Source organism: Daphnia magna, linkage group LG7 (assembly GCF_020631705.1).
Source record: "Daphnia magna isolate NIES linkage group LG7, ASM2063170v1.1, whole genome shotgun sequence".
In the NCBI taxonomy this organism is placed as follows: Eukaryota; Metazoa; Arthropoda; class Branchiopoda; order Diplostraca; family Daphniidae; genus Daphnia; species Daphnia magna.
The window spans coordinates 3,180,011-3,201,690 of NC_059188.1; the positions used below are offsets into that span (position 1 = coordinate 3,180,011).

A 21,680-nucleotide genomic window follows, 5' to 3' on the forward strand; every position below is an offset into this window, starting at 1 on the left:
TTGTTTCTGTCTTCGCACTTGTTGTTACCTTGGCTGCAATGGAAGGTATGACTGATTTATCTGTTGTAGCAGTCATGGATGTTGCTGACTTTGTCGTTATGGTCGAATTTTTAGTTATTCCTTCCGTTGCGTTTGTTTTATAGTTAATCTCCTTTGGATTACGATGGTTCAATGGTGGCAAGATTGGTAGATTTTTTCCAAATAAAGCGTGTTGAGTATGTAGAGATATTATTGCTGCTGCCGACAATGTTCTAGGTTGATGTGGATTCCGGTACTCGAAGCTAAAATGTTGTTTCTGGCTTGTTCCATGACAGTGTCCCAACGATAATTTGTCGATCCGTCTTGTTAGGCATTTCCGGTCCGAAGCGCCTGAATGAAGTCCTGTTCTATCACTGGCCATTAATTGTCCTGTGTGATCGAATGTTCCCCAGATGGAACTTTTATCTGAGCATTCGTGCAGGATGAGCATCGTTGTGTTTGCTTTAATGCAGTTGTTTGTGTTAAATGGTCTTATCGTGAAGTCGGAGGAATATTCGAAGGCTTGGCCCTTGCTGGAGGCTTCGCTACAGTTGGCCACGGTTGTTTGTGATTGCACCAAGGGGTCATTACTTGTTAATAATTTTTGTAGGCTTGTTTGACATTTGATCCAATTAGGATCGCATGCTTCGAGGGTTATTGGTTTGTCAACGCCATTGTGTGTTAAACATTTTTCATCGGGTGACTTACCATGTTTCATTAGTCCCCATCCTATCATGTCCCATATGATATTTCCTCTCCCATGGTTCCGTTTTAATAATCCTCCGAAAATTGGCGAACTGACGGTTGTTGTCACTGATGTCCTCTGTTCCAACTGGATTTCTTCGAATTCGTCAATGGATGCATCTGGGAAATTATCCAACACATCCGGGTTTGTTGTTAGGATTTCGATAACCCATTGTTGACTTTCACTAATTGTCCCCTGTCTACTGCATGTTTTTAGTGTTGCTAATCTAACTCGTCCCTCTTCTTCATCATGTAAGGTGATGCATAGGCCTGTTTCCAGAGAAATCCATTGGTAGTTAGTTAAATCCAGGATCCACCTTGATGTGTTTTCGGTGCAATTTTCTGCCATAATTTGATTGTTTGCATTTGCCACGATGCAGATGTTAGTGTTTATAAGCCTTATGGTATGATCTACGATGTATTCGAATTTTGTTCCTGTTGGCAAAGGGTCTTGGATATCATATTGGTTGTGGACTGATACTTGCGTGCTTATTGATGAGCCATTAACCATGAGATACGCAATTGTATCTTTTTTAATCATTATTCCATTTTCTTCTACGTTTGTTATTATAGGATGTCCCAATCGTATCGAACCCCATGCATACGATATGCTGTAAAGTCTTTTACCCCTTGCTTCTTTTTCAGCACGGTTGTCAAAAAATTCAATTTCGTTATTAGTCGACCGTTTTACTTTGCTCGCTATTGGATCTGCGTATTCATTGCAAGACCATGTATCTACATTTACTTGGTTCTCACAGGATGGCAATGAAATTTTAAAATTGTTGTATAACTTTGTGGTCGTCTCTCCTGGAAAAATAAGAAATGTCAAAGGTATCCCTACTACTTTAAATCCAGGTTGGGTAAATTCTTTATTATTTATATCTGGTTTGTTAGAGAAAGTTATTTCTATCTGTTTGTTATTATCTAGAAGACGGCTAGTGTTTACATTAACCATTGAGTTTGTTAATTCTATACAGAGATAAGGAGATGGCTCACTCCACGTAAAGCCCAGCAGTCGACATTTTCCCTCCTCCCCCTGTCTAGCAGACGAATTCGACCGCGCTGCTCCTTTCGGCCAGCTCCGGAATCATGGCTGTACTTGGCGGTAAGGACGGTATGGTTTAAAACGTGAAGGGGGAGCGCTACTGGGAAATCCTTACCGCCAAGTACAAAAAAAAATTAATTGCATTTTAGAAATTGGATGCCTGATTTCTCGATCTTACATTATATCGTGAGGTTGTCCTAAAGTCAGAATTAGTCTGGTCTATTGGATTGGGGAATAGCATTCTTGGATCTAAGAATGATATTATGGGTTCTTTCAGTCCCAGTTGCTTTTTAGGCCTCCCTGGTCTTCGTCTAATGGCTGTCGTTTCTGCTTTTCTCGCTTCGATCTCTTGTTCTTGTTTGGCTGGAGCATCTCGTGCCATATAAGGTTTAAGTCGGTTGCAGTGAACAATCGATTTTTGTTTTTCATTTGTAATGTTTTGGATTTCGTACGTAATTTCTGAGAAACCACGTATGATTTTAAATGGACCATTCCATCTATTTATAAATTTTCCGGCTTGGGGTGGTGCTTTTAATAGTACCAGATCACCTGGATTGTACTTGACACTTTTTGTCCCATCATCATAATACTTTTTCTGCTTCGTTTGTGCTTTGAACAAATGTTGGTTCGCTAATTCTTGTGCCTTTTTCCACTGGCGTGAATATTCTTCATGTTGATTTCCTTCTATTTCGTAATGACGGTTGATCTTAATGTCGTTTGGTAAAATGGGTTCTCTTCCGTAGAAAAGGTAAAATGGGCTATCTTTAAGAGTTGCTTGTTTAGACGTGTTGTATGCGAATGTGACGAATGGCAGATATCTGTCCCATTCCTCGGGTTCGTCTACCACATAACAAGCAAGCATATCACATAGCGTTCTGTTAAACCTTTCTACTAATCCATCGGTTTGTGGATGATATGCAGTTGTACGCATCTGTTTTATCTTAAATAGTTTACATATTTCTTGAACAATATTTGACAAAAAATTTGTTCCTTGATCTGTCAACACGATTTCTGGGGCTCCATATTTTGTTATTAACTTATTTACTAGAATATTGGCTATTGTTTGTGCTGGTTTGGTTTTCATTGGAAATGTAAAGACAAATCTACTGGCATAGTCTGACAATACTAAAATATATTTATATCCCTTGACACTTTCTTGAATTGGTCCAACTACATCCATTGCAATTCTTTCCCATACCCTATCTACTGGTGGCAAAGGTTGCAATGGTGCTTTACTCGTGCCAAATGCTTTTCGTCTTGCACACTTTAAACAACTGTTAACGTATGCCGTGACATCAGATCGCATATTAGGCCAAGAGTATTGCCTTTGTAGTCTTGCTAGAGTTTTTGTTATACCTAAATGTCCTGCTAATATGTGATCATGATTTTCCTCCATGATTTCTCTTATTTTCACAATGGGAACTACTATCCTTCCATGTTTATCAATTAGTTCTTGTTTCTCATTTAACTTATATCCATTTATATTTCCTTTTTTATTGCCGTTCTGTATCTTTTTAAGATTCTTTATTATTCTTCGGCAATAGTTATCTTCATGCTGTAATTCAGTCCATTCCTTCTCCAAATTATTAACCTGGGGTTCTGTTTTCGATTCTACTTTAGCAATGGGTAATATTGGAATACGACTAAGAGTGTCGGCGTTTTGGTGTGACTTCCCAGGTCGATATCCGATTACGATGTCAAATTCTTGTAATTTCAATACCCATCTTGCTAGTCGTCCTGCCGGTTCGGATTTGCTCATCAACCATTCTAAAGGTCGATGATCAGTGAATACCGTAAACTTCCGGCCGTATAAGTACGTTCTGAATACATCTACAGCATGAATGATTGCATATGCTTCTTTCTCTGTTGTTGACCATTTGGCTTCACGGTTGTTCAGATGTTTAGAAGTATACGCGATGACGACTTTTAGGTCGTCTGATTCACTGTGATCCTGTTCGTCGGTCGCAGCTGAATCCGCTGATTGAGGTGGAGATTGTATTTGTGCCAAGACTGCTCCTGTTCCGTATCCTGATGCATCCGTATAGATGATAAATTCGCGCGTGAAATTGGGATAGCTCAGAATAGGTCTAGATATGAGGCAGTTCTTTATACAATTAATGGCGTCCCTTTGTTCCTCCCCCCATTTCCATTCGACTGACTTCCTTGTCAGTGCTGTCAATGGATGAGCTTTATCAGCGAAAGCTCTGATAAATTTTCGATAGTAGCTTGCTAGTCCCAAAAATGAACTCAATTCTTTTGTGTTTTTAGGTGCAGGGTAATTAATAATTGATTCCAATTTTTTAAGATTTGGTGTTATGCCTTGTTCTGATACTATGTAACCTAAATAGTCCAACTTCTCTTGAAAGAATTCGCATTTTTTTCGTTTTAGTTTTAAACCCGCTTTTGTCAACAATTTAAAAACTTCTTCTAAATGTTTTATATGTTCGTCAATCGAACTACTGAAAACAATAATGTCATCTAGATAAACCAATGCAAACTTAAAAAGTACATCTTTCAGGATGTTATTCATTGCTCTTTGAAAAGTGCTTGGTGCATTTGTTAATCCAAATGGCATACGATTGAATTCATATTGTCCAAATTCACATATAAAGGTTTTTTTATATTTATCGCTTTCTTCTATTTCTATTTGCCAGTATTCGCTTAATAAATCCAATGTTGAAAAATACTTTGAACCGCACAATGCATCTACGGTATCATCTATTCTAGGTAAGGGATATCTATCTTTTATCGTTATTTTGTTTAATTGTCTATAGTCAATACACATTCTCATTTCACCATCTTTTTTGTTAACCATTACAATTGCTGCTGAGAATGGACTATGACTTTCTCTTATTATTTTATTTTGTAGCATACTATCAATCTTCGATTTTACCGTATTTTTTAGTGCTTCAGGCGTTCTACGCAGACGCTGATTAATTGGTGCGCTAGCTCCCGTATTAATGAAATGTTTGACATTAATAGCCATCCCAAGGTCTGATTCTTTATCTGCAAACAATCTTTCGTTTTTTACAAGCAACCATTCAATTTTTGTTTTTACTTCATTAGGAAAATTGGGTATTTTAAAGTCCTTCTTTTCTAATTTTCTATTTTCCTGGCTTGATAAATCTAATTGACTAAAAGCTTCTAAATTAATGTAGTCTTTTGTAGTTAATGGAAGTTCCTCTTCTTCTACATTGGATAAAGGTCTTAGTGGGATATTTATTCGCACTTCGGAAAAAGTTATGCTATACAATGGCAATATACTCTCGCAAAAACTATGTTCTACTCCATAGTGATCATAACTGATCTGCTTATTTTTAGTGTTAATTTTTACGTTATTGCTAGCCAAAAAATCTAATCCTAAGATACAATTTTCATTAAGATTTTCCATTACATAAAAGTTGTGGTTAATGAAATGATTCTTATTTATTGTTATTTTAAATTCATATTGGCCTAATGATTTTAGCTCTTGTCCTGATACTGTCCTAAATATCGGATCATCGCTGTTTCTTATTTGTTTTAAATTTTTATCACTTATGTTAAAATAAAAGCTAGATGAAATTAAACTTGCTGCTGCACCAGTGTCTACTAAAGCTTTTGTTTCTTTTTCACAAATTCTAATTGGGATACGTATAAGTTTAGGTATTTCCGCCGTAAAGTTAGGTTTTACATGATAGTGATTAATGCTATTAGAATTATAGAGTGAGTGGTTTCCTACATTTGACGTCGTGGTTGACGGTTGATACGTGCCATATCTGTCCAACATTCTCTTGCAATGTGTCCTTTTTTATTGCACTTGTAGCACGTAATGTCACTGTTTTTCGCTGGTTGTGTGTTGTGAAAAGGTTGACCTCGTGGTTGATACTGATCACCAGTCGATTCACGCCATGGCTGATTTTGAGGGTTTCCAAAATTTGAGGGTTGGTAAATATTCCTTCGCGGTTGATACAAATTATTCTGAGGCCGTTGAAATTGTCTTTGGTTTAGTTGCCGTTGGCCATTTTGATGTGGCCCGTATGAATAAGGTGTTTGGCGTTGCGTTGCTGATTCTTGAAAACTTTCCCTTCCCCTCTGGGCGTTATAGTTTTTCTATATGGGCTGGCTTCTCTGCTTCTGGAAAAGCTTGGTTATCGGCTGCGTGAGTAGCTTGATTCGCGGCTGTTTTGCTGATTATTGTTAAATCGTACTCTCGGATACTGTGGTCTTGAATTGTGTTCCCGTGATTGTGATCTGCGGGGCTCGTATTGGTCAGTTGCTGCTATGACTGCAGTTTTTTCCTGTGATATTTCATTTTTATTAGCACATTCCATCTCTAAAATTTTCTGTCTTAATTTCTCTATTTCGAAATCCTGTTGTTTTCCATGGTGTGCAATGCCGGCAATGACTGCTGTTAGTTCTTTGTCGTCATTGTTTTCTTCTGTTCTGAAATAAACAGTTGTTTGCATAGTGCATCGAAGTCGTTGGCATCTTCTGGCATTCGTAGGTAAAGTTCCGTTTTTATTTTTGGTAAGATCCCTTGGATTAAAATTTTAATTTTTGTGGTATCCCGCATCTTTTTTACTTTACTCAAGAGCTGATCTTCCACAACTGTCTTGTTGTGGTCAAGTTTTTCTTCTTTTCCTTCGATTCCGTCGTATAGGTTGTTTAGTCTTGACACGAATGCTCTGCAGTTTTCTTCCGGTTTCTGTTTTAGCTGCAATAATTTTTTCTTTAAGGCTGCTAGATCATAAGCGTCTTGGAATCTTGCTATGATTGCTGATCGCCAGTCATCGTATTCAAGTTCATCTCCTTGCTCCGATACGTATTCTTCGTGCCAATCCAGAGCTTCACCTTTAAGTCTGTCTGAAAAGAAACGTAATTTCTGGGTGTCGTCCCAATTGTTGTTTCTTGCTACGTGCTCAGCTGTTTTAAGCCACTCCGTTATCATTTTGTCTGTGCTTTTTCCTTTGTATGAAGGGATGGATTTTTTATCCTCTCGAGAGAACAGTTCCCCCAATACTTTTACTATTGGCTGAGTAAAGGTTTTGATCGTGTCTATTTCTTCTGCGGTAGGGGTTTTTTCTGTTTATTTTCCTATTGGGTTGTGTCTCGAAGTCTCAGCTTCCTCAGGAGTTTCGTGGTCAAATCCCATGATTTTAAAATTTGGTTTCTCTTTAAAAAGTTCGTTCTGTTTCTGCAATAATTCTATTGTTTTATTCTGGGACTCTATTTGTTTTTTTAGAGTTTCAATAGTTTGCTGCTGTTTTAAAACGTGTTCGGTATCTAATTCGAAATGTAATGATTTGTCGTTTATCTCACTTAGTGATGTTAGATCGTTGATTTGTTCTATTAGTTTTGAAACTTCTCCTGTATGTTCTTCTGTTCTAGAATTGTCTGCGCTCTCTGCTTCGATGTAAAAAGCTTCTTTTTGCTTATACTCCACTAGACGTTCCTCAAGGCGTTGTATCTTGCTCTCCTGTGTTGAAATGAGTATTTCTTTATCTCTTATTTGTCTTTCGATGTTTCTATTCCTTGCGGCTAATTCTAGTTGCCCTTTGTGTAGACAGCTTCTTTCTCCCTTTGTTGTTTCGAGAGAGTTTTTCAATTCTCTTACCTCCTTTTCTTATTCGTCGCTTCTTTCTTTCTGTGTCTTTTCGTGTTTCTTAACGGTATTATAACTTTCTAGGAGTAACTTGTTTTCGTTTTGGAGCTTGTTTATATTTTCTTGACCTTCGGTTTCCACGTGTGCTGTGGTTTCTTCCTTCTTTTTCAATAGTTTTTTAAGATATTCTTCGTTTTCTGTGTTTTTTCGAATTATTTATTCTAATTCACTGATTCGCTGATAAGATTTTTCTAGTGAATTCTTTAAGAATTCGTTACTTTCTATTATTTTTTCTATCTTCCAATTCTTTTATCGTGGTTGTTGTTGAAGTTGTTTGATAACTTTTTGATTTTTCCTTAGTATACTGAGAATAAATGCGGCTCTTGGTGTTTTGATTTCAGATTCAGGATTTGTTATATCATGGGTTTTCAAATTTGGGTTTAGTGGTGGTGAAGTTTCGTTAGTTAAGTCAGGGTAAACGGAGTCGGTCCTGAGAGTAGTCTGTGGTAAAAAAGATTTCTGCATTCGCTTACCGTGATGGATTTTGTTGACCGACGCAAGTAGAAAGAGAGAGAAAAAAAATTATTAGTACTTTATCCTCCTGATTCAATTTTATTGTCTACTGTTTCGAAGTCTCTTATACCGGTGACAAAATCTTTTATTTCAATTTCAAGTCTCGTTGGGACCTCCAATTGTAAGATTTGCCAGGCGTGTATTTATTAGACTTCTACAATAGCAATACAATCAAACCAAGAAGCATGGCACTACTCTGAATATTGTTGCGAATAACACTGCTTTTATACAGAATTGCAAGTGGCACATTGGGTGTGGCTTAGATGGCGGTGGCGTGTGGTCACTTGGTCATGTGGGCGTTGCCTTGGTGTACACCTTGCGTACACTCAATGTCCGTGCAGATTTGCCATCTTCTGTAAAGCGTAAATAATGCAGTTGGCTCGTTACAATACTTTGAGATTGTAAAGACTGTTGGTTTTCATGATCTTTTTTCATCACATTCAAAGATTTTTAATTGTTAACAGCTTAATTACATCAATGGTCGCATAGCTTAGACGGCAAAGCGCCTGCCTAGTAAGCAGGAGATCACGAGTTCGAGTATCGTTGGGACCTATTAGTAAATTCTTGTGTAATTTAATTTCTGTGTTAATCTTTAGGGTTTAAATAGATATCGTCTCTAAAAGTTTGTATAAATTGATATACGATATCTAATCTAATGACAATAATTTTGTTACAAAATTATGATATTATCACATGTTTATGATACTTTGAGATTGTAAAGAATGTTGGTTTTCATGATCTGTTTTCATCACATTCAAAGATTTTTAATTGTCAACAGCTTAATTCCATCAATGGTCGCATGGCTTAGATGGCAAAGCGCCTGCCCAGTAAGCAGGAGATCACGAGTTCGAGTCTTGTTGGGACCTATTAGTAAATTCTTGTGTAATTAAACTTCTTTGTTAATCTTTAGGGTTTAAAAAGATATCGTCTCTTAAAGTTTTTTTAAATTGATATACGATATCTAGTCTAATGACAATAATTTTGTTACAAAATTATGATATTATCACATGTTTATGATACTTTGAGATTGTAAAGACTGTTGGTTTTCATGATCTGTTTTCATGACATTCAAAGATTTTTAATTGTTAACAGCTTAATCACATCAATGTTCGCATGGCTTAGATGGCACAGCGCCTGCCTAGTAAACAGGAGATCACAAGTTCGAGTCTCGTTGGGACCTATTAGTAAATTCTTGTGTAATTAAATTTCTGTGTTAATCTTTAAGGTTTAAATAGATATCGTTTCTAAAAGCTTGAATAAATTGATATACGAAATCTAGTCTAATAAAAAAAATTAGTTACAAAATTATGATATTATCACATGTTTATGATACTTTGAGATTGTAAAGACTGTTGGTTTTCATGATCTGTTTTCATCACATTCAAAGATTTTTAATTGTCAACAGCTTAATTCCATCAATGCTCGCATGGCTTAGATGGCAAAGCGCCTCCCCAGTAAGCAGGAGATCACGAGTTCGAGTCTTGTTGGGACCTATTAGTAAATTCTTGTGTAACTAAACTTCTTTGTTAATCTTTAGGGTTTAAAAAGATATCGTCTCTTAAAGTTTTTTTAAATTGATATACGATATCTAGTCTAATGACAATAATTTTGTTACAAAATTATGATATTATCACATGTTTATGATACTTTGAGATTGTAAAGACTGTTGGTTTTCATGATCTGTTTTCATGACATTCAAAGATTTTTAATTGTTCACAGCTTAATCACATCAATGGTCGCATGGCTTAGATGGCACAGCGCCTGCCTAGTAAACAGGAGATCACAAGTTCAAGTCTCGTTGGGACCTATTAGTAAATTCTTGTGTAATTAAATTTCTGTGTTAATCTTTAGGGTTTAAATAGATATCGTCTCTAAAAGCTTGAATAAATTGATATACGAAATCTAGTCTAATAAAAAAAATTTGTTACAAAATTATGATATTATCACATGTTTATGATACTTTGAGATTGTAAAGACTGTTGGATTTCATGATCGGTTTTCATCACATTCAAAGATTTTTAATTGTCAACAGCTTAATTACATTTACGGTCGCATGGCTTAGATGGCAAAGCGCCTGCCTAGTAAGCAGGAGATCACGCGTTCGAGTCTCGTTGGGACCAATTAGAAAATGCTTGTGAATATTAATTTTCGTGTGAATCTTTAGGGAAGAAATAGATATCGTCTCTAAAAGTTTGTATAAATTTATATACGATATCTATTCTAATGACAATAACTGTGTTTCAAAATTATGATTTTATCACATGTTTATGATACTTTGAGATTGTAAACATCAATTTGTGAGTTTATTGTTTATTTTCATTACTTTTTGTTGTTATTTTCATGTTTTAGAGTGTTTATTTTTGTATAGTTTTCCTGTTTTTCTCGTGTTTTCCCCAAATTTTTCCTTTTTCGTGTTTTGTTTACTTGTGTGGGGACCCCCCTCCCCCTTGGCAGTTTGTTTACATTGTCTAGGGGACAATCACTGCCAAGTGGCTCAATAGTGTAGATGTCGATTTTGGGGTTCAATTCCCGAGATTGAGTATGCGTGCGGTACATGGGTTCGTGCGTAGTTTGAAGGTTGAGCCACAGGATCTCTTAGGCCTAGTTGCTGTACTAGATACGAGAAATCAGGTCGCTAGAATTACGTTTACGACAGAGGCATACACCTCAAGTTTTTTGTCCCAACACAGTGGTATCGTCAGGACCGAATTGGAGGGGAAAGAAGTTAATGTAGTCATCAGGGACAGTAATATTCAGGAGAAATTTGTCAGAATTGCAGGGATTCCACAGAATCTAGACTTGGGAGTAGTAAAGACACGTCTGAAGGAATTTGGAACCATAATTGATGCTCGTTGGGAACGCTATCGGGTGGCAGAGGATGACGTTTTATACCCTGTTCTTGCCACTTGGATGATAGTACGAATGACGTTGACTAAGAATATTCCCTCATACATTGCTATTGGCAGCTATCGTGCCATGGTAAAGTATGAGGGACAAAAACCTACTTGCAGACTGTGTGACGACGAAACCCATTTTAGCTACAACTGCCCAACTTTGAGACGTAATAAGGAACCTACCAATGTCCAAAAGCCCAGTAATAAAATGACAAAAAAGACAGAGACAGTTCCGGAAAAACCCGTCCCTCTACCCTTAGATGTAGACCCCATGGTTTCTAAGGCCTTTCTTGAGTGTGGATTACAAAGTTCACTCTCAGGGGGGACTCCCAACTTAGAAATTTCTCCCACCGAACAACCCGTTAAATCCACAGACGACCCACCACGACAGACTCCACCAGCCCAAATGATAATCCCTGAAACGCAACCTGATGACTCAGAACCAATGACAATTTCCATGGAACCAGTGGAACCCAATTTGGGGGAAGTTGAGCCCATGGAAACTGACAAAACAAGTGACCACCTGAAAGTTCCCACTGTACCACAAAACAAACGTTTCAAACCAACATTGACGCCCCAGAATTCTAGACCTACCTTATCCACTTCTCAACCCAAGAAACCATTTAAATGACTGCAAAGCTAAAAATCGCATCTATCAACATTGGAGGGATTAGGTCAGTCGAGCGACGTCAAATTCTTTTTAACTTCTGCAGGGACGGTAACCTAGATATCGTGGGACTTCAAGAGGTAGCATTTCATTCTTGTCCAATTATTGAAAGTCGCTACCGTTTGTTGGCAAATGTCGGTCCCAACAAAAATGGAACAGCCATTCTCATTAGACATGGTCTGGACTATTCTCGATTACTTCTAGAACCCGACGGAAGGCTCATATCTATTGACTTGGAATGTTTCACGTTCATTAATATCTATGCCCCGTCAGGTAGTCACGTAAAAACTGAGAGAAACAACTTTCTTCGTCAAACCGTCCCTGCCTATACAATAACTACTCGACTGCCCTTCGTGTTGATGGGCGATTTTAACTGCGTAGACGACATCCAAGATAAGGCATCCTCCGACTCCTTCCCTTCCCAAAGTAATATCGTCAACTATGCTTTGAAAGAGATGGTTACTGGTCTTGATCTGGTAGATATCTGGAAAAAGCTAAATAAAAGTGAACCGGGGCACACCTTTTACCATCCCTCCGGTTCTTCTTGGCTTGATAGGATATATGCTAGCCGATCTTTTGCAGAGAATTTTTCAATATTTATTTGCAATCTTTGTCGGTTAGTGATCATCAATCGGTACAATCCACGTTTACCTGCAATCTGGATCTTCCACATCGTACTAGATCCCCTGCTGGTTTGTGGAAATTAAATACTTCCATATTGTCAGAAGAAGGCTATCAAAACTATGTAAAAATTTTATTCATGAATCTGCCAATCATCCTCTTAGGGAAAGTAATGTAGCAAATTGGTGGGAGAGTGTCCTGAAACCAGGTATCAAACGCATTTCGGTAGATTATTCTAAGCAAAGAGCTAGAATGATTAGGGAAACGAAGTTTTTCTACCAGTCCTGCATTCAGGAGATGGCTGAAGCAGATACCTTTGATTGGGTTGCCTTTCACCAGTTGAGGAAATTCTCAAAGTCTTGGGAGGAGAGCACACTTAAAGGGTATGGGATTCGTTCCCGCTGCTTTGAAGGCCAAGAGTTGGAGGAAGCCAATATTTTTCATGTAAATAGAGCTAGAGTTAACTACCGAAAATGTCGTATTGATAAAATCATTGCCTCTAATGGCACATGCTTATCGACCAAAGAGGACATTTCAGGAGAGATTATTTCACATTTCAGTAAAATTTTCAAAAATCAACCTTCTCCTGACATACTGGCAGGTACTGATTTTCTTGAGGGAGTAAGAGATTGCTTTAAGCCAACCCCAAACCTGACTGCACCAATTTCCCTCCTTGAGATTAAAGCTGCTCTGATGGCGATGAAATCAAACAAGTCTCCTGGCACCGATGGCATTCCTTACGAGTTTTACGTAGAATTTTGGGACGTGATCGCACCCCATTTCTTGGATATGTTCAATCATATCCTTGAAAGGGAAACTCTTACGTCATCGCAGGGCCAAGCGGCGATCAGGCTAATTTCCAAGTCTTCAGGGCTCTGTGGAATTTCTAATTTTCGGCCAATTTCTCTTCTGAATTGTGACTACAAAGTCATGGCATCTGTTTTAGCGAGACGATTGAGGCAGACACTGTCATCTACCATAGGGCCTCATCAAAAAGGTGGGGTACCTGGTAGATTGATTTTTGACAATTTAATGCTTTATAGAGATGTCATTCAATTCGTTGATGACCGGGGATGCCATGACTCTTCCAACTTTGCGATTCGGGGTATGGGCGCTGCCATTGTTGGAGTTGACTTTGAAAAGGCCTACGACCTGGTTAACAGGGAAGTCCTCTGGAGGATTCTGGATGTCATGGGCTATCCCACCACCTTCATCCGTTGGCTACAGACTATGTATTCTGTAACAGGAATGTCAATTCTCAACGGATCGGAGGTGGCTGGGGTGCTTTCTGATATTCAATTGATTCGCCAGGGATCCCCCTATCTGTCCATCTCTTTATTCTATACATTGAGCCGTTACTGTTGCGTTTATCTCGAGTTCTCCAGGGCATATCATTATTTAATGAAAAACTCACTGTCAGAGCCTTCGTTGATGACGTCACCATTTTCATTTCTTGTGACGAAGATTTTACCAGGGCAGGACAGGTCCTTGACTTGTTCTGCCAGTGGACAAAGGCAAGGATGAATAAGGAGAAAACAAAAGCCCTGGGACTCGGGACTTGGAGCTCTATGATGACTTGGCCTCTTGAGTGGCTTGTGTCGGCACCAACATTGTCCCTATTAGGAATTAAATTCTCTCACTCCATAGTTGAGACAGCTGATAGGGTTTGGAATGATGCATTCGGCTCTCTAAATGGTATTCTGCAAGAGAATGCAAGTCGACGTTTCAATCTATACCAGAGGGTTATTTCCCTCAAATCGAAGGCTCTCTCCGGAACTGTGTTTATTGCACAAGTATTACCATGTAAACAAAATATGGCTGACCAGATTTTAAAGGCTATCATGAAATTTCTATGGATTGGAAAAGTTGAAAGGCCGAACAAAACTGTAGTTTATCGTCCTGTTAGTCAAGGGGGACTGGAAATGGTCAACACACATCTTTTTACCGTTCCCTTTTCTTGTGTCCTATGTATAAAGTCCTGACAGGCCCCAATAGTCCAGAAAGCTCTCTACTTCGTTATTGGATGTCCTTTCCTCTTCGAACCGTACTACCTCTCTACAAGAACAACACCGTACCCGTTGCAGTCATGAAAAGGCCCACTTACCTTCAGGAACCCCTGCACCAAATAAAACAACTATTTGCCTCTTCGATCCTGGTGCAGGGGAGTCCAATGGTGCACAGGAAAACATACAACCATTGGATCCTGGAGGTGACCACTTTGGGGAAGCTGGAGATCCTAAGGCCTAACCTGGATTTGCCATGTATCTGGAAGGAGACTGCAGCCCTGCCAAGCAACATCAGAGAAACCATGTTCCTTTTCAACCAGCGACTTCTCCCTACCAGGACCAGATGCCATCGGTTAGATCCTTCCAAAGATGCGACATGTCCAATCTGCCATCAGCACCCAGAAACCGATGAGCATCTGACATTCCAATGTCCTGAACGCCACATCGTTTGGAGCTGGTTGGATGGAACCATACGTCGAATGGGCTGCAAGTCTTCCAAAGAAGATCTCATTCGTGGCCATTTTGGGCCAATAGGTTATCTCCGGCACACATTTTCTCTTCTGGCTGCATACATCTTCATAACCTGGAAATCAAGAAATTCCCAACGCCCCCCTCGTCAAGAAGAAGTAGAGAGCTTATGGAAAGCACTTTCTCCAATTAACCCACTCTTTCTCATTTAGCCTTCACTTTTAGTTCCCTCTTTTTCCTTGCCTGTATTTGTAAATCCTTTGTTTATTTTTGTTTATTTCGTGTACTATTATATGTCAATCACCTTTGTTTACTTTTGTTTTTTTTGTAGTAATCCACCGTAGTATATTTCGCATTTGTTTGTTTTCTTCCATCAACGAATTGACGGGACCGACATTGCCAAATTTATATTTTTTTCTCCCTTACATCGTCTGCATCCAAGGAAAATTATTAATTGTATATTTTGTTTTGTTTTGTTTTGTAAAATGTTAGAGTGCTATGAAAATTAATAGATAATAAAAGAGGATTTTACAAAAAAAAAAAGGAGTTCGAGTCTCGTTGGGACCTATTAGTAAATTCTTGTGTAATTAAATTTCTGTGTTAACCTTTAGGGTTTAAATAGATATCGTCTCTAAAAGTTTGTATAAATTGATATACGATATCTAGTCAAATGACAAAAATTTTTTTACAAAATTATGATATTATCACATGTTTATGATACTTTCAGATTGTAAAGACTGTTGGTTTTCATGATCTGTTTTCATCACATTCAAAGATTTTTAATTGTTAACAGCTAAATTACATTAATGGTCGCATGGCTTTGATGGCAAAGCACCGGCCAAGTACGCAGGAGATCACGAGTTCGAGTCTCGTTGGGACCTATTAGTAAATACTTGTGTAATTAAATTTCTGTGTTAGCTTTAGGGTTTAAATAGATATCGTCTCTAAAAGTTTGTATAAATTGATATACGATATCTAGTCTAGGGTCATTCCACGCGAAATCTGCCGATCGATGGCGCGGTCAAAATCGGGGTTTCGTTCATTTTTGGGGGTTGGGTAAAGTGATTCTGAAATTTTCAGAATTATCGCTTTATTAGTTTGGGAGATATAAATATTTTAATTTATGTTTTTGTTATTTTGCCGTAAAAAGGAAAAAAAAATTTTTGGTTTTTCTTTAATTGCGTCTTTATTTATTATTATAATGTTATGAAACCTAAACCAATCGACGTAAAATTAAATTTTACGTCGATTTTACACATTTATTTTTATTTTTAAGAATTATTTATTATCGGAATTTGAAAAAAAAATCAAAAATGGTTACACTTTAAAAATTAATATTAAATCAGTGCGACAATTTAACAAACAGCATAGAATTTTCCGAGAAACAAGAGATATGTCTACATAACATATAAAAAAATTGGGAGGGTGTTTTTTGTTAATCGTGAGATATATTGCAGTTTATAATTGTTAATTCCACGAGGTCGCGAAGCGACCGATGTGGAATTTTAATTAGAGGACTAATTAAAATACGAGACTTTAACGGTGTGGAACACTGTATTTAGCTCCTCCCAAGAAGTGATAGCCGCGCCATCGCCCGCATACGGGAGAATACCCGTCACTACCTCAGAACTCTTTACATATGAAACACAAATAAGTTCGAGGGGTGTAAGAGGTTAGAACATAAATAAACAAAACCAATGAATGACTTCTGAAGAGTTCTTGACCTCTGGAACAAGACAACCCGGTGATTAGCTGCGTTGGTTGTTGAAGTTTTTGTTGCCACCTCTGAAAGGAACACAAAAAATAATTTTTTTTTTTTTTTTTTTCAATGATTAATTAAATGGTTGGCGGGTGGGAAATAGAGACCGTTAAAGTCTCGTATTTTAATTAGTCCTCTTATTAAAATTCCACATCGGTCGCTTCGCGACCTCGTGGAATTAACAATTACACTCCCAATACAATACTCACTTTAACGGTGACTTCAAAGATCAATCACTCGGAACTTATTTGAGTTAACACTGCTTCCGTTGGTGATAATAATGCGGTATAGTAGCCCCGACGTGATGATGGCCCGACAATGCTGGACTATTATTGCTATGCATCCCATATTGTTGCTGTTTAACAGCCCCCACACCTCCTAAAATGGGACTGGTGCCATTATGGTGCTGGAACGCATGATCGCGATGATGATAATGATGATGACTCGATTTAATGATCATCAATCGACTTTCTCTTCTCAGATTTTGTCGTTTCCGCCAGAAGATGACGAGGACAATCAGGCCGGCTGTTAAGGCAATCCACGACATCACCAACAGGATTATGATGGAGACGGCCAGCGCTAGAGAACACATCAAGTCCGATTGTTCCAGGCTGGACAATGGCAGTCCGCTGAAAGGTGGTGGACCACTACACGTCACGTTAACTACCACGATAGTAGGCGAAAGATTGCGTTGCTGGAACATGTTCCACAGCCAGAGGAGGGAACAGTTACATTCCAGCGGATTGTACGCCACGTTAAGATAATTCAAATGCGGCTAATCGGAATGATGGCCACCCATTTCCAGCGTTTCAACGCGTTGCCGCTCAAATCCAAACGGACGAGATGGGCGTCCAGCCCGTGGAAAAGGCCAGTAGGCAGATGATTCCACAGAGCGTTATTGGTCATGACCAGATTGACGATGGGCAAGACTTTAGGTGAGGTGGAGATGGTAACGACAGATCCATATAAGAAACGTTGAGCGGCTGGAGACGCGGCAGGCCGGACAAGAAGTTGGCCGGCAATTGGCGCCAAATATTACCAGACAAATCCAGATGGGTCAACGGCGAAACGGTCTTAAAAGCCTCAATGGGTCCATCAAATCGATTGAAACTGAGATCCAGCGCATCGAGCGAAACGAGCGAGTCGAAGGCCAGAGGATCGACGCGGTCAATGGCGTTGTCGTTAAGGGCCAACAGCCGTAAACGGGCAAGATGACGGAACGCTCCGTCTTCCAACGTCTCGATCAGATTTTTTGGCCGAGATGCAACGATCGCAAACCAGCGGCCAGGGGGACTAGAGCGGCCGTAGGGACGTTACCCAAATTATTGTCTTCGAGACGCAGCGTGTGCAGTTTGCGGAGCGATCTGAACGCTCCGCTGGCCCCCGTTTGAATTTTATTGCCACTGAGGATGAGCGTGACAAGCGAAGGTAGATCGGAGAACAGGTCATCCGTCAGTCGAGTGAGCCGATTAGCGCTGAGATCGAGGGCGGTGAGCGATGCGAGTCCGGAAAACGATTCCATTTCCAAGGAAGAGACCAAATTGTTGGAAACGTTGAGCCATTCGAGCTGGCCAAGCGGCTGGAAATGGAGCAAACCCAACGAATGGAGACCATTGTGGCTGAGATCCAAACGGCGCAATTCGCCGTAAAAACTGACAGATTGTCTAAGAGAAGCGATGTGGTTGTGGGCCAAGTGTAACGAGCGCAACGAAGGATTCAACAAGATGGGCACAGAATCGAGTTTCGAGCCAGAACAGCTGGTCTCTAGTAGACTGTCATCGCATTGGCAAATGGACGGGCAAAAAGTTTCAACTGCCGTAGGAGTCGCTACCATGACCACCACAACAAGCCAACGGGTAAACAACCAATTGTGATCTAAGCCCATTTTCTTTTTTTCTTTTTTTTTTTTTTTTTTTTTCCTTTCTTTTTTACAAAACACAACAGTTTCCGCTGTTTGTCTGTCTTTTCTCCGAGTCAATAATAAAACGATCCAGCTGTCTTCACCAGATTCCAGTCGTCTTTCATCACGGCCAATGTCTTATGGCTTTCATTTGTCCACAACGACCAAAAAACCTTCAAAGCGAACAAGACAGGTTGAGGGGCGGCGCCAAAGACACACACACACGCAAAAATGACCAAGAAAAGGTTTGGCCACCGAACAAGAAACAAAAAAGAAGAACAAAAGTCAATGGCATAACCGTGATTGACTGTAGACAAGATCCATTGATCATCAGAAAGAGAGAGAGCCATGCGTCTGCGAATTTGCTCAAACGACCCCCAACATGTGACTGAACGGGAGACATTTTCAGAAAAATAGGGGGTGTGAGACGATGAGAACAGACATACCTGTTGTTGGCGCCCTGGGCCGTCTGCCTGAAGTAGGGGTTCCCCTTGTTGCTCTTCCCGCCTTTGTTGAAACCACTACTCTGGTTATTACGGCTGACGTAGGAGCTTTGATTGCGGCCGCCATTGCGCCGATTGGAATTGCCACCATTCTGGCTGTGCGAGGGACCGCCATCGCATCCGATTTTCGCCAGCTTGGCGTCGTCATCAACTTCTTTACCATGACGTCAATGAATTTTGAGCCAAACAAACGCTCACACTCACGAGAAGAGAATGCCCGTGGGTCCTTCAGCAATGGTTTCATGGACGGGGCCACAAGGCGAATCACATTTTCACGTCGCAATTTGGAAACATTTGCAAATGCAGAGCCCATTAAACGGAGAGATGATTCTACACTGTTCAATAACGGATCGTCCACTCTTATCTGGTTCCAGGCATGCAGCATTGGCCGCATTGAGTCTATCATCTGATATTGAATTGACTTCAACATAGTCTCTTGAAAGTCTTTCAATTTAGGCAGGTTCGTGGCTCTCAGCCACTTTCTTTCCATGGACTCATCCAGCTTAGGGCAAAATAAATCAAACGAACTGTCGAAGACTGGCTTGAAGTTAAGACGCAATGCCTTGGCCTCGCTGTTAGGTAATCCTTGAACTAGCCACTTACCAACCTAACGGGATTTAGAGGCAGAAATGTTAAACGATTTTTCAGCGGCAGCAACCACGTTTGGCGAACGGCTGCGAGACCGAATCCTGGAAGCTGAGCGTGTACGCGAACGCGGGATGGAACGAGATCGTGATCGGGATGGGCTACCACGTAGACGATTAACTTGATCGCGCTGAGTTGAGTTGCTACGAGCATGGCTATCACGAGGACGATTATCCCGATCGCGCTGAGTTGAGTTGTTACGAGCATGGCCATCACGTGGACGACTATCTCGATCGCGTGAGTCGCTACGAACACTATTAGGCAAAATAGATAAAATATCTTGATCAGGAACAGATACTCGCGAATCGATAGGTGAATTCCCACGTGGAGGATTCGCCGAAGAAAAAAGAGCACGTTGGCGTAGAACTGAAGCGCTAGATTCAATCGAAGCAGCAGACATTTTAATGTCGTCACTCAGAAGGAGCTAAAAGAGTTCTGAGGTAGTGACGGGTATTCTCCCGTATGCGGGCAATGGCGCGGCTATCGCTTCTTGGGAGGAGCTAAATACAGTGTTCCACACCGTTAAAGTGAGTATTGTATTGGGAGTGTAATCCTAAATTTTTGTGTTTTGTGCGCGTTTTTTCATCCCCCCAAGCTATTTCGCTTTCTTTCGGTCGGCAACTTTGGAAGGGGGAATTTTTTTAACTCATAGTAGAAACGACCTTGAGTAGTTGAGTGAACACAGTGTTTGTTTATAAATTTTGCGCGGGTTAACAAAAACTTTTTAAACTGTTGCTACAATTGGATCGTCCCTATGAATACCTTCGTTTATATTGGTTTATATGAATAATGAGCTGTAGTGTCTTAGAGAAAGACACATTTAAAAACATGCGTAAATTAATTTATATAAAATGAACCTCACTATTCAACTTATTATTAAGTAAATAGAAAAACTCACATAGATAGATGTTGTAGTTTTCTAGCATTTATTTTTCTTATAAATCCACGCCATTTGCCATCATGTTACTAAATTTTATTTCAATTTCCTCGCGTTCTGTTGATTCAATTTTAAAGGAGCGAGCTCGCCGTGAAGTTCTCATAAAAGATTTCGTTATTTGTATAACATTTTTTATTGGAACAACAGCCGTGTCGTCTTCCTTTGATTGCTTGAAACCAGTCGTTCTTGAGTCTTCTTCCTGACGGCTTGTAAAAATGTACCTTGAACTCGAAAGCAGCATTATTTTTCTCAACAACATTCGCTAAGTACCATTTTCCATCTTCATATGCAACGGGGATTACAGAGTTGACTCGAACATCTTGATAATTAACAGACAAAAATGTTGGGGGTGGAATAACAACAAAAGATTTAAAAGTTTCGGAACATGATACTACGCGAGCTTCCAATGAATAGGCGTCGACAGGAATAAACGAATGGAATGATTGCGTGCCACGAATTGGCTTAGCAGATTTAAATCTTTTTTCCAATAGTTTTTCAGTTTCTTCTATCTCAGATGATGGAACGTAGAACGATTGAATGTTTGTTACATTTGCATGGCACCAATTGTACAACGATTCAGGAGTTTGAATGTTTGCCGTTCCTTGGAGACTAGCTCTTCTTGCAAGCCTCTTCAACGTTCCTCCTATTCCATCGCAGAGGCCTTTTCCGTGGCTGGTGGCAAAAAAGTGCCACTCCCCTGCAACTTTGAAATCTTCCAAGTGGCATACTAGGTTGCTGAAGTTTTTGAAATTTTTGTATTGAGAAACAGCCCCGTCTGTAAAATGGATTATCTTTTGAAGGGAGGGACAAATAAGCAAAATTTGTTTGATGACATGTTTTTAAAAAGTATGTACAGTATCCTGCACAAAAATCCGAACACCGATTTAATTTTTTAAAGCCACCTATTGGCGGGGTAAAGGGTTTTTGTTTGTTTTTCTTTAAGAGAGAGGGTAGACGGGGTGATGGACACATAGGGCAGGGTTGGGTAAGTCTAGAAATTTTGTTTTTATGCCTTAAGGTATTACGCTTTAAGGCAAGTAACAGGTCGGGACATTTTTGCAACCCCCAGGGTGATGTGTTTTTTTTAAACGACAGTTGGAAATGTTGGATTTTGGCTGTGTAATATTCCTTACCCAAAATAAGTCAGAGAGCTGCCTGTGCACAATTATATCGCTACCGATGGCATATGCGTAGAGCATCTGATTGCGACGCCGCAAAGCAGTGTTCGATTCCCGATAAGGAATTGCGTAACATTTCGTATCTTTATAATATTTTCATTCGAATATGCTGGGAATATTAATTTTTTTAGAACGAAGTGA

At 39.5% G+C, this 21,680-nt stretch overlaps 1 protein-coding gene and 1 pseudogene across 1 annotated transcript; both read right to left on the minus strand.

The window, feature by feature from the left end:
• Positions 1 to 21,680, minus strand: part of LOC123474206 — a 55,903-nt pseudogene that overhangs the window by 26,267 nt on the left and 7,956 nt on the right.
• Positions 17,269 to 18,485, minus strand: LOC123474131 (leucine-rich repeat and immunoglobulin-like domain containing-NOGO receptor-interacting protein 4). The gene is given in 2 exon segments (XM_045175983.1): positions 17,269 to 17,629; positions 17,632 to 18,485. Coding segments are annotated over 2 exon segments (981 nt in total). The 5' UTR covers positions 18,262 to 18,485; the 3' UTR covers positions 17,269 to 17,278.